At 38.9% G+C, this 13,356-nt stretch overlaps 1 protein-coding gene across 1 annotated transcript in view; it reads right to left on the bottom strand.

The window, feature by feature from the left end:
* Nucleotides 1-13,356, bottom strand: part of LOC111655938 (CUB and sushi domain-containing protein 3-like) — a 73,976-nt gene that overhangs the window by 8,993 nt on the left and 51,627 nt on the right. The window contains exons 21-24 of the mRNA XM_023407506.2: nt 12,117-12,290; nt 6,589-6,762; nt 5,916-5,989; nt 4,637-4,748 (exon numbers count right to left, since the gene is read on the bottom strand). Of these exons, the coding sequence (XP_023263274.2) occupies nt 4,637-4,748; nt 5,916-5,989; nt 6,589-6,762; nt 12,117-12,290 (534 nt within the window). The remainder of the gene's footprint in view (nt 1-4,636; nt 4,749-5,915; nt 5,990-6,588; nt 6,763-12,116; nt 12,291-13,356) is intronic.

Here is a 13,356-nt window from a genome sequence, read left to right as displayed (position 1 = left end):
TTATGAGTGAAAGAATACGTTGCCAGCTGTCAAATGGGGGACAGCTGCAAGTGAGTCACAATACCAAATCGGTCCTTCATGGTGTCTTAATGATATTAGTGGCAATACGGTGTGGAAGGGATGCCAGGATGAAACCCCGTTTCCGGGCTTTATGAAAGTCTGAAAGAAATTCCCCTTGTTGGATATTACTTCTGCTGGTGTTTGAGCTGGTAACATTATATGTGTGTATGTTTGTCTGACAACGTAAATTTGTCAGTTCTCTAGAAAGTAATGCAGGTGCATCAAGGTGAATGTTGAGTGTTGAAATCTAGCATGATGCTCATCTTATTCTTCTTGTACTCAGTTACACAAGGACTATAACAATTTAGTCCACATTAAGAAAGACTGATAGCTCAAGGACAAGTGTATCAACTTCTTGTGCCACCATTAACTTTTTCAATGACTTCATAAATCTGGCATCTATGGAATCTATTTACACTGCAGGAAAGAAGAAAAACTACCTCATATTGTAAGTTGTAGATAAATAAATAAATACATAAATAGTTAAATAAACTCCCTTCTCGCTGCCTGAGCACAAATCTACGCAACCCATTTAAATTGACAAACTGTCAGCACATGTCCAGGGTGGTTGTAGAGCTTGTAGACCATGAATAGTGAAGACACTTACAAGGCCAATGAATTGTTGTATCAAAGACATGTCATATCGCTCATCAAGTTCTGTTGACAATGCTGTGTTTATTTACACTTCAAACAGCACACCAGGCTTTACTCCTGAGATTACTAGTCCTCAAAAGACACTCTTACTTTTTCTGTCAAACAACAACATGTAACATTCCTAGTTCAAAGTTGGTCTCTCTGGAAAACAGAGTGCATTAGTTTGGAGCACACAAAGACAGTTCTTCTGAAGGAGGGTTGGCTACAGGCTGCAACAGCAGGTAAAGGTCATAAGGATAAAGTTGATTTTTGAAATTATACAATGTTTTTCTTATAGATTTTTTCAGGTAATCATGTTAGCATGTCGGTCATGTTGTCAGTCATGTCATGTTAGAGGCAGCTGATCACAGCTCAGCAGGAAGGGTTTAGTTTTGGCTGCTTTAGCAAACCACATCTTGAGAATATTTCTGGTTCATACTTTAGGTAGACTTTCTGAGCTTCAAGGTATTAAAGTAACTCAATAAGAAATTTGGGGATTTGTAGTGTGTGCCTTTTAGCAAAAAATATTAATCTGATAGAAAGGTAACACGATCAATATCCAGTGATATTAAACCCTGACTTGTGTCCATTGCATCTATTACATTTATTGTGTTGATAATCCCTCCAAGTTTTTGCCTTTACCAGCAGTACAAGATCAGTTGGCTTCACTTTTAAATCAATTAAAGTGGCTTCACAGTAACATAAGACCATTTAATCATACAGAAAGGTATTTTACAGGATTTATGACTCGAGGGTCAACACAGTGTTGGATCCATACAAAGGCACTCATACTCAAATACATATACATAACCACAGTCTTCCCTCAATGTATTATTGGCCATTGAGCCCTCTAGGTCTATATGTCCCCCTTCAGCGCTGTGCATGTGAAAAAATCATTTTACACATGAAGAAAAATGAAAAATTAATTCATAGTTTTATTTCAAATCAGAAATCCACAGCAACCTTTTGCTCTATATTTTGGGATCTAGATGATATAATAACTAGATCAAGGTTAAACTTTTAAAAATTCTAAGAATTTTACAAATTTGAGAATTTATTCTAAAAGTAAGCGGTGCTAGAATCTGGTGATCATCAGAGAAACGTTTCTCTATTTTAATTCCAGCTCTAACAATGACAGGATAAGGGCAGAGGAAAATCAATACATTTTTCAAGCCACTAGAGATGATGGAGCAGAGCCAGAGAGCAGATCCTGAAATGCTGCAACCTTAGCAGAGACAAACCTGGCAAAGAAACTGCACTTGCTGAACAGAGCAAGTCAGGAAAGTTAAAAGCTTCAAAACATCAAGCCTCTGATCCTCTGAGCCTCAATCCGCACTGGCTGTCAGACTGCCATTTCAGTGGGTGGCCTTAGAACATCATGGTTACACAAAAAGGGCATGAAGTACATGTTCTTTTATGTTTACTACTGTGAAAGTAAATGTGGCTTCTGGTTTTGCTGTGCAGAAGAGAAACCTCTCAAAGGCCATTCATTGAAGATCAATTTATAGTACAGGAATATTCACAGTAAGAAAATGAAATCACAAGACAGTGAAGTATTCAGTGGCATCACAAATTTCAGCCATAAACGTGTGTTATCATTTGGTTTACTATATCTCTTCATTATATGAACATCTAGTGTTTTACCAATGATAAATTAAGTTTTCTTTCACAAAGTTGCTTGATGTTTAAATCCATGTAAAGTTTTGTTAATGCTGCTGTTTTTCTTTTTTTTTGTCAGACAACGCTGTCAATTATCATATTTAAGCACATTGCAGGTTAAATGTTAACCATTTTCGGTGCAGTACGGAATGGGTTTGCCTTGCAATTTAATGACTTGTGGCCTCAGCTTGTGATGCCCATTGCTCACCAGTTGTATACTAAGATGCTCCTGAAAGTATCTTATATTAAGCCTTTAAACAACACTGGTTGAATCTTCACATGCATCTGCATAGTAATGCAAGCCACATTATTATGCATTGAGTTTTCTCAGAGGGGAATAAAGAGAACTGGCGTTCAAGGGCTTCAAAGTGACGTTAGGAAAATTAAAATTTTATCTCCTTGTTTAGTGGTTTATCTTCCATTTCTGTTTAATTGTCATGCATATTGGTATTTTCGTTTTTCTTGAGAAGCTCTGTATCTCTCACAGGGCCATGCCACCTCAACCTTTGAGACTGCATATGATCCACTTTGTATCAGTCATTTATCTGCATGCGAATATTCTTCCTCACCTGACACATTTGTCAAAACTTTTCCAGAGGGAGGATGTCAATTTTCTGGTTATAACAAAATCTGTAAGTGCCAGTCTGGGAAGCTTGGTGGAACTTTTACCTGTAATTCTGTTGACTTAAACTTACTCTGACTGTTCTATTATTTTAACGGACCTGTCACAGTGCTGACAATCCACGCCATAAAAGAGACAGGGGATGTGCAACCTCCTGAATTACTCCTTGTAAACGCAATGATGGGGTCAACAGTTTTTTAAGATACAGGGGGAGAAAGAGCTGAGGAGCTGTCAGGTGACAGAAGGCTAGAAAGAAGTGCTTTCTGGATTCTTTTCTGCTGTCAGCTGTTCAAATTAGCATTTTAGATCATTTAAATTAGAAAATAAACTCCATGAATGATAAGAAGACTATGAAAGTGAGGGTTTTTTGAATAAATTTTTGTAGCGTTCCATTATAAAATGTTGTGCTTCTACATAAAAAAAAATCTAATAAATTATACCCTCTAACAAAGAGTTCAAATTATATTCCATGCAGATTTTCTCTAAATGTTATAACTTATATACACAGCATTTAAAAAAGTATTGAATGAATGCATAAAACAATAAATGTGCCTTTTAAATAAATGGTTGGTGCATGCACACAATCACATATTAGAAACACCTCTTTGAATGACAATGCAATTCAACTATAAACTACATTCCAAATTACCATTAAGTTGAATCAACACCTCTGTAAAACAGTTAACAAAAACTGAACATGAGAACCCTCAAGAGAGTAGGATTTAATGTAGGGATGTTGCTGCATTCGTTCCACATAGGTGTACCTAATAAAATGGCAACTGAATGGATGCAGAATAAAGACACATATTCAAGGTTTCACAATCCCTGTAAAACACCCCCTTCTCCAATCAACACACACACACACACACACACACACACACACACACACACACACACACACACACACACACACACACACACACACGCACGCACGCACGCACACACGCACACACACAAATAAAGCCGTGTTGCAGAGTAGAGGAGGAGATCAGGCACAGAATGAAGGGTAGGTATTACAATGTCTCTGCTTCCTCAGCACAAATGTCTCTCACAAATTCAAGTGGGTGTTACATCTTGGGTTGGTTATGAAATCAAGATTACAAAATATAATTTGAATCCCCTTATCATCACATAGCTCAAGTGTTTACACTGTAAGTGCATAGTAAAATGCAGACTACAGTAAGATTTGGAGTGGAAATATTTCCATGAAAAAAGATGTAGCTGAAAGGGATTCCACTGAGATACAGGATTACATCACAACTTAGCAAAGCACTTGGCTCGGCAAAGCAACTGGACTGAACCCCACAGTCCTAGTTTGGTGTTGGTCGACATTTCAGGTAGTTCAGACAGAATGACGGCAATCACGGTCAACACCTCACTCTCAGAATGACTGTGCTGGCAGGTTGATTGAGGCATGAGCTGCAATCTACTGGGAGGTCAAAGGCTATGGCAGGATTGAGCGCATGAGAGAAGTTGCACTGGAAGGAGGCAGAGACAAAGTGTGAGGGCAGATCAGGAGGGGGGCTGAGCAAAACAAAAGAGAGTGTCTGAGTTGCTAGCAATGCAGATAAACAGTGACAACATGCCAGAAGGGCTAGTGAAAAAACAAAGACAGGTGGAGTGATCGGATACAGGGAGAGGGCATGAGGAATGAGCACTCACGGATACAGGTAGGCTGGATACCGGTCCAGGTGAGATCTGGCAAACACAGCCGGGTGGTGGAGCCCTGCAGTAGATGTCCCTGTTGGCACTGAAAGTCTACTCTGCTGCCCACCTGGCCACAAACAGACAGCACACAAAGTGGAGAGAGTCAATACACTGATGCAAATGCCAATATGCTCCCAGCATCAAATCTAAAGAGCTTGGAAAAAATACTGCACACTTAAGTTTTTTCCTTTTTTAATGATTATCTGTAGTGTGTGGAGGCAGATGGAGACTATTCCTAGAGGCGATGGTGTCAACTAAAGCAAAAACATTAGAGAGTTAGGGAGCTGACTTCCTGGTGAAAATATAGAACCAAACTGTTTTCTGTTATCTTAATAAATGATTTTTATTCTCAGCCACCGTCCCAGTCGACTGTTTAAAGGGAGAACGACACAGGATTTTCTCATTCGGTGGTGTCATGATATTGGTGAAGTTGTTCAGTAATGCAGAAAAATGCAAGACTACAGCCATTACAAGCAGTGATCCAAATAATAAGCTTCTTCTGCTTTCATTTGGGACGAATTTCATTTCAGATATTCTGCTGAATGTTGTGGAGGAATTGTTTGCACTTAACTTGTAAGTGACACTCCAAAAGCAACAGGGAGGAAAATAAAATAAAATACACTGACTGAAAGCATCTCAGGGGAGCTACTGAGCACACACCAATGGTCATGATATCATTTTTTTGACTATGATGCATTTCAGCATCGCTTGTTTTACATACCCGCTCAAACTGGATACAGTGCACATTATTATAGATCTAGATATGCACAGTCATTCACAGCGGTAGAGAAATCCAGCTAGTTTTCCTCTATGCAACCACCTCGGATGGTTATATATAGACTCCTCACTGCTTCATCCTTGCACCCACATACCATCATCCAAAGGAATAGATGATGATTCTACTTGGAACATCCATTGGAAACTGTCCATTTGAAATAGGAGTAAGTACAGATAAAGTACAGCTGCGAGCTTTGAATGGTACTTTGATTTGGTGCTTCTTGTTCATACTCAACTACCTCTCCCTCTCAGTTACAGCAGCCAGGCTACTTCAAATACAGATCACTTGGAAGTTTGTCGCAGAGCTAAATTAAATTAGTGAAGTAAATCACAATATATATAGTACATTATAGTCCATATGTTACATGTTGTGTTAGTTAAGTACTAGACGTATGTTTTCACATACCTGTGTTTATCTGTGTAAAATGGACCAATTACAAGTTTTTTCTCATTTCACCTTAAATCCTGTTGTGTAATTCATGAAGCCATGTTCAGGTGTCCCTGGATTTTCACACGTTGTTCTCGTGGGCTCTGGAACAAGAAATCACTGTCATGATGAGCAGAGGGATTGCAGGAGAGTAAAAATGAGAATATGACAGAGAGGCAATCACTGATAATGACTATGCGATTTCTCTCTGGTGTGCCATGTACCAGAGGACAATTACTGAAGTGGCATGGTAACATGAGCAGAATTACCTCGCCATCTCAAGGCTCTCTGACCATGAATTCCTTCGCTTTTAAAAGTCTTTGAAATATGGACTGTTAAAAATTGGCGAGGCTAAATTCAAATTAAAACACATCTATTCAATAAAACATTTCTTCAGCATTTAACATTCCCACTGGGCTGCAAATATAAAGCAACACTGGTAAGGTAACATTATAAATAATGTATTTCATTATTGTGGTTTAGTTTTAAATCAGAACCAGATGGCAAAGCACTGATCCTAGTTCACCTTCAACCGTGTTTTAATATTTATGTTAGCCACTTCAAAGGAACCAACAGAAAATGATCATTTGGAAGATTAGCCAAATCAATGCTCTTTCATTTCGGTGGTACTTGGCAAATTAAAATGCTCCTCTCTTGCATGTAGAAATGATAAAAAAAAGGCTATTCAGTAAATATTCAGTACCTATGCATCGAGGTTGAGATCCGCTCCAAGTGCCGCCCTCCTGGCACATGCGTGTCGTTGATCCTACCAGCACATAAGGGGCAATGCAGCTAAACGTCACCTCCGATTTGAAGATGAAACTGCGCCCATCCCTCCGTCCTTTAGCCGGCGTACCAGGGTCTCCACAGAACCTGGCTGCAGAGGAAGAAATGTTGAGTACTGCTGGCTTGATAAGCTGAGAGCCAACACATCCAACACACAATACCATACACTACCCTGCAAGTATTCATGCATCAATGTATCACACTGCACTTTTGCACCATCTCTCCCATTCATGTCAATGTGGATGCCCTATTGATCTGCCCCATTTTTGCAATTCAAACATTCATCTGTTTTCAAGTGCATAAAATATAAGGAATACTGCAGCAGCTAGTCAATTGAGTGCAGCATTCAGTAGACTACTCAGCATTCAATTCAGAAATAATAAGTTGTGTGGGCTGCTGCTGTTCCCATACAAGATCAGGCCATGATGAGGAGTGCCTAGAGTGGTTTCCACTGCTGCTACGAGCTTTGGTGTTTTTGATAGGCCTTTTATTATGCTTGATTTATTTCAGTACCTGACTGTAAAAATGATTGTCTTTCTGTATGATTTGGAAAGTCTTCATGGGTTGAATTATTCAAATTGCATTGACATTATGCTTGTTGCACAAATTCCTTTGGCCATTTTTTATTGCATGTGGGCAGATACATTGACATTCTTCTCTCAGGATGAATTGCTCTGTCTAATCATTTTTTTGTTTCCAACAATCAACCTTACTGGCGAGTGGTTACAGTAGATATGAGAATATTCATCTTGGCAGCAAAGAGGTAGTGAGGGAGGTCATGGCACTCAATTTTAGATCAAAATAATTAGCAAGTGAAAGAGGTTAACACAACTGGAGCCATCTGCTGCCGCTGTTGCTCTCCATGCCTCTTGCATGATATTGCCTATTTGATGGGACTCCAGCCACAGCCTCAGCAGATGAAGCCCGAATCACTGCTGCTCCTTCAATTTATTGCTTATAGACCTCTGATCAAGTTTCCTGGAATAATTTAGGCAGCTTGATGGGGAGAGAAGTGATCCATTTTACAGTCTGCCAATATATCTTTCTATCCATTTCTACTGTATAGGTACATTTGTTAATCCACCATAACCACACTGATCAGTAAAATTTACTCGTTAGCTATAGGAGGTTCAGAGATGCTCAGTGTGTGAGAGAGCATATGCAGGAACGAAAGTCACAGCATTCAGTCACGCAGCCAGAGCACTGCGGGATCAAGCCAATAATAAGTCAGGCTGCTTCTCCAGACCTGACATGTGCTGCTGTGTGGAGGTCTGGAGACAGAGATAACTTCTCGCTTGCTCTCTTCCTAGAAGTCAGGAACCAACAGGGGCTTCCCACAGCCAATCCCTGACATAATAGATATCTAGTAAGGGAGGAGATTAGAATCCAGCACATGCAGGAATGGCTGAATAAAGCCATTACTGCAAATACTGTTATCTCAGAAACAAATCCTTGTATTCAGAGACGTATCTTCCTCTAGAAAATATCTTTGCCTATACTGTAGGTCTCGTCTGAAAATGATGCATTGTGAGTTTCAATCCCCCTGTTCCCAACAGTTTGACCGTGTCTGATATGACAACAAATATAGATGCAAATGTCTGGCTGGATCGGAAAACGAGTCTTGTCATTTTTCAAATGGCATCGTAAGACTTTGTATTCAGATAGGACTTTTTGGAGGGTTGATAATACAGGACAAACAGGTGACATGCATATCAGTCAAACTTCAAGCCGCGGGGAAATAATGTGCTGTTTTATGGATATATAAGAGAAATGGCCCCAGGCCAAACCAAGCTCAGCATATTCAATATGTGTGTGTGTGTGTGTGTGTGTAGGTGGATGAACGAGAGACAGAGAGAGAAACTAGTCAAACTTTTTCTCACTCTCTCTCCCATAGCCTCTCCTCTTCCTTGATGAATTATCAATGCTTTGAAGTAATCAGTATGCAGAGGCCTGATTCAAAGTTGGGATCACAGTCTCATCCCTGAAGACACATGAACTAGCATTCTCAGACACTGGGATTTGCTGCTTGCTCTCTTTTTCCCCATGTGTTGTTAAAGAGAACATGAATATGCATCTTAATCCTGTTTGGCTGCAAAAGTTTACAAAAATACAGATTTTAAGAAATGCACACATGGATTTGCTTCTGCAGATGCATGGCGTCTCCTGCAGCATTGCTGAGCTGTAGTTCAACAAAAAGTGCTGAGTATGAATTATCTTATTTCTAAAATATACAGTAGTGCAACCTTACTACATGTCCAATAAACAGCAAAAATTATTAAAAATTATCAAAATTATTCTTTACCAAACTAAATTTAATAAACTTATAGATTTGTGGCAAACGTATAAGACACAGCCAAAAAACAATCAGATTGTAATGTTGAAGGAACCTTAATTTACAAGATAATTCAATGTATTCACTCATGCTTGGAAAATATCTTTATATTTACATTTTTTAAATGGATGCAAAAACATTACTGGCCTTAGTGCATTTACAGTTGCTCCATGACAAATGTATGTATTTATAAAATATTGCAAAATATCTACACTAATGGTCAGTCCTGTGACTACACATTGTGAGCATTGACACAAAGGATTTACTTCTTAATGAGTTCACGATTTATAGAGCCTAGCACCTGAGAATGCTGTAGATAGTGCTCTCCTGACATTTTAATGCATAGATAATTATTTTAGTTTTTTCTGCACCAAGTATGATCAGCACTTTCTTCCCATTGTTCCTATTGTTTTGTCTCATTTATTTACCTTAGTTAACCTCAGAGTTTTACCACAGACTTGCTTCTACAGTGCTGTATCGAGTGGCTAGCTATAACAACATCATTAGGAGAGCCAGGTTCTTTACAGAAGTTGTGAATTGCAGGTTCATACATTTACAGTGTATGGCTCTCAATTGTGCACTAGCATTGAAGCCTGCACTCTAGGTTGTAGGTGATGGATCTATTAAATGTAATTACTACACATTAAACGCTAAAAACCATATTGCAATGGGATCGCACATCCGTGACGCCTGCGAATATGTTGATGTTGCGACCCATGAGTACTCAGTAGTCATTCCTACATTATTACATAAGTAACCATTAGCTATGAACTCTTCAGCCTGATGTCAGCTACACACCTGTAAAGTTTTGTGACTGTATCTTGCATGGCTGTGACATTAGTGTGATGACAAAATCTAAATCAGACAAACATATAAAACACCTGCCAAAGTACTCAAAACCACCTCTGTGGTAGTTCCTGCTAAAGTAGGTGTCTCAAGGACCACGTGTTGCCATGATGACACAAACACACACACACACACACACACACACACACACACACACACACACACACACACACACACACACAAGGTGAAAACAATACCAGCCACACTGTTACAGCTGGCAACTAACATTACATCATGGAACATAAAGGTTAGTCACTCACAAAGCTGAGGTAGATTTGGGGTTGCTGATGTGGAAAAATGATTGTGGTGTGTTGAGGGATGACACTGCTCGTAATAATTGCAGCAGACAGCAAGTAGATATGGTACATTTACCAAGTGGAACCTTATCCATTTTATGACCAGATGACATTTTTACCCATCATAACAACTCAAGACCAGAACCCTGAGATACCCGTGCACCTCAGTAAAAACACACAGTTAGGGAAGCACAGATCTGCTTGTAACTGACAAATGCAATCCTTTATAGTTAAGCAGGATATAAATCAGAGAGCAGTGTTCACATCGATATACATGAATTAGAATAAACAACTGCAATGTGGCCATTTGGAAAAGCAAATGGCTGCATGAGGTACTGTGCTTCTGTTGCATGGTCACAAGCACTAGCAGTCTGTCAGCTGGATCTCAGATCTCAAATACCCAAATGTGACCATGTTCGCCTGACTGAATATGGCCACAAGCACCAAATGCTGTCATTAGCATCAATTACAAAAGAGCACAAAAGTGATTGTAGTTCTTTTTAAATAGACTCCGGGGTGTCCGACAGTTTTTGTTTGTTGTGATCCAACATGTGGTACTGAAATATATCAAAACCACTTAAATTTCACTCCAGTCCAGAAACTAACTACTACCTAAATTCAGAAATCAACACAGTTTAGTTACTATACGCACAATTAATGCACCTAGCCAACAAAATCCATATCTGATAGCAGAGATTCCTGCACAACAAGAGAGCTGCAATAATAAATTAGTGTCATGCAAAATGGAGCACTTCAACCAAAAACAAACAACCTTTCAGAACTTGGGAGTGTTGGGCATGAATATTTTTAGTGGCATTTGCTTTGATTCCATTTAGTCTCGACTAACATTCAGAGAGAACAAACATATAAGTAAGTAAGTACTTTACCCTTCTTGATATTTCATTTCTGTCTGACTCATATAATGCAAGAATGATTCTGATGACAGTGCGACACTCTTGAGCAGTCATGCATCCTAGGCGTTATTATTATGCTTGCAAAGATGATTCTGAGAGGGTCTTAATGTATCAAAGAGCATCAGACACCAGACTTCTGGTTCCACTCAGATCATAATCATCTTCATCAGCATTGTAGCAACATTGACTCGAGAACTAGAGGTCAATTCACTTTTCATTTAATCAAAATGTAAATTGGAGATTCAACTGATGAACTAATGATGCGATATATATATATATTTTTTTTTTTTGTTGCCCTTCTCATGCTTCACATTCTTTTATTTATTTCATCAAAAAAAGAAGGCATTTTGCGTCCACTGAAGGTGGTTTTAGGATTAAGTATGAGTGACTGCTTACAAAAAACACCATGATGTTGTAACTAAGAGCAACACTAATAATCCCTGTTCTGCATCTCTGCAAGACTGCCTTATTCTATTTGTATCCTAATTCAGTTTTCGCACCTTGGCCTTGATGTTAAATTCCATGACTTATTCATGAATTTCATTAATTTCATTAACTTGAGATAACCTCTACAGGGGCAAGCAGCAGTGGTGTAAGGGGGCTTGCCTTGGAGGAAACAACTTAAAACTAATGTAAAGTAATGAATGTGTGAGGCAGGTTGTAAAATAGCATGCAGGCGTATTCCTATTAAAAGATCTTTTGGAGAAATTACCTGTTATTTCATGACTTCCCCAAAAAAAAGTATATAATGTGATGACTTTGCCTGACTGGATTTATAATATAGAATCATTTTTTTCCCAATGATGTAATATGAAATCATGATCAGTAGATGAGTAAGAAAAAAGGCAACAGTAGACCAGATTTTAATGATTCCAGCTTTCCACATGCTTCATAATGTTTAAAAGGTTACATAAAGAGAAAAGACCAAATTTAGCTCGTTTCAGACGGTGACTGAAATGTCACCAACACCTCTTCAGTCTAAACACAAGGCAACTTCCTCTAGAGACCCCTATAATCATTACTATAATTATCATGAAAGTGCGAAATGGTGACTCACGCAAGCACTGAGGCAGGTCTCCGCTCCATGTCCCATTGCCTGTGCAGGTGAGCACAGCAGGGAAGGACAGCTCATATCCCGGTAGGCAGCTGTAGCTCACGCTGGTACCCCACTCCAGGACCGAGCCCTCCAGGAGGCCGTTAGGTACGGGTGGGGGTGTAGGACATGACACCACTGTGGGGATAGTGAGGACACAGTTAAGACGAGCTTATCAGAGTACAATTGATGTACAAAGCAGGTTTAGTCAAGTTTTAGTCAAGACCAGGTTCAAAAGGATTATGTAGCTGAGAGCAAATCAGGTCCTAAGCAAGAGCAAGACATAAAATTTCCAAATTTAAAAAAAAGGTAATTTGACTAACAAGTAAATCCAAAATCGGATAAAACAGAAACCAGACTGAGCAGAAGTCACAGGACATTTTAAAATATATTAAACATTGTTATAAACATTCTTTTTACCCAATAAACTGTCATTTTCACAGGTCTTATGTTCCCATTCATATCCGGATAAAATATGATAAAATAGTTCCATGTCTCACAGCACCTCAGTATTGCTTCTTTGCAAGACGTACAGCTTTTTCATACAGGTTAAACATCAATATGCTTTGTCAAATTTATTATTCCACTGCATGTTTCAAATCATAGTGCTATTTTTCAGTATCAAGAGGCAATCGAGGTGGCACAAATCCACCATTTCAACATAATATGGAATATGACTGAGTGAAAACTAGGTCTTTAGCCCAGAGAAATGGTCTATGTTTTGACTGTGACTGTGTGCAATTTTTCTGCCGTTTATGTTTGCAGTATACTGAATAATTTCAGTATGAAATGAGGGGACATCTTGTGTCTGTGTAAGCCATAAACTTTCTGCTCAACAAATGTAATAAATGAATGCATAATAAAGCTTGGAGTTTGTTCTGACACACTTGGAGATGAACCCGTGGGGATGCAGATGGGATATGGGTTTTAAGGATGTGAATAAATCATAGCAGTTGTTTTATACCATTACTATCCTCCCTCTACACCCATCATTTCCCCAAGTCTCTCTTTCTTTTAGACACACTCATGCATGCCAACATACTTGAACAAAGATCTGCAAATTGAAGTCAGGCTTTATCCAAGCCTTGCAACTGGCAAGATCAGATGTTTAGTTTACAAATCCAGTTACTTAAACTGTCATGTTAAAACCTGGCTCTCAAGTTAAGGTTTGGTCTTTTGGCAGTACAACAACATAGTCATTTTC

Source organism: Seriola lalandi, unplaced genomic scaffold (assembly GCF_002814215.2).
Source record: "Seriola lalandi dorsalis isolate HSWRI2012SDOR001 ecotype SW California unplaced genomic scaffold, Sedor1 jcf7180002054336, whole genome shotgun sequence".
NCBI classification, from domain to species: domain Eukaryota; kingdom Metazoa; phylum Chordata; class Actinopteri; order Carangiformes; family Carangidae; genus Seriola; species Seriola lalandi.
The sequence above is the reverse complement of the archived record's forward strand: the minus strand, read 5'-3'. Positions and strand labels throughout refer to the sequence as shown.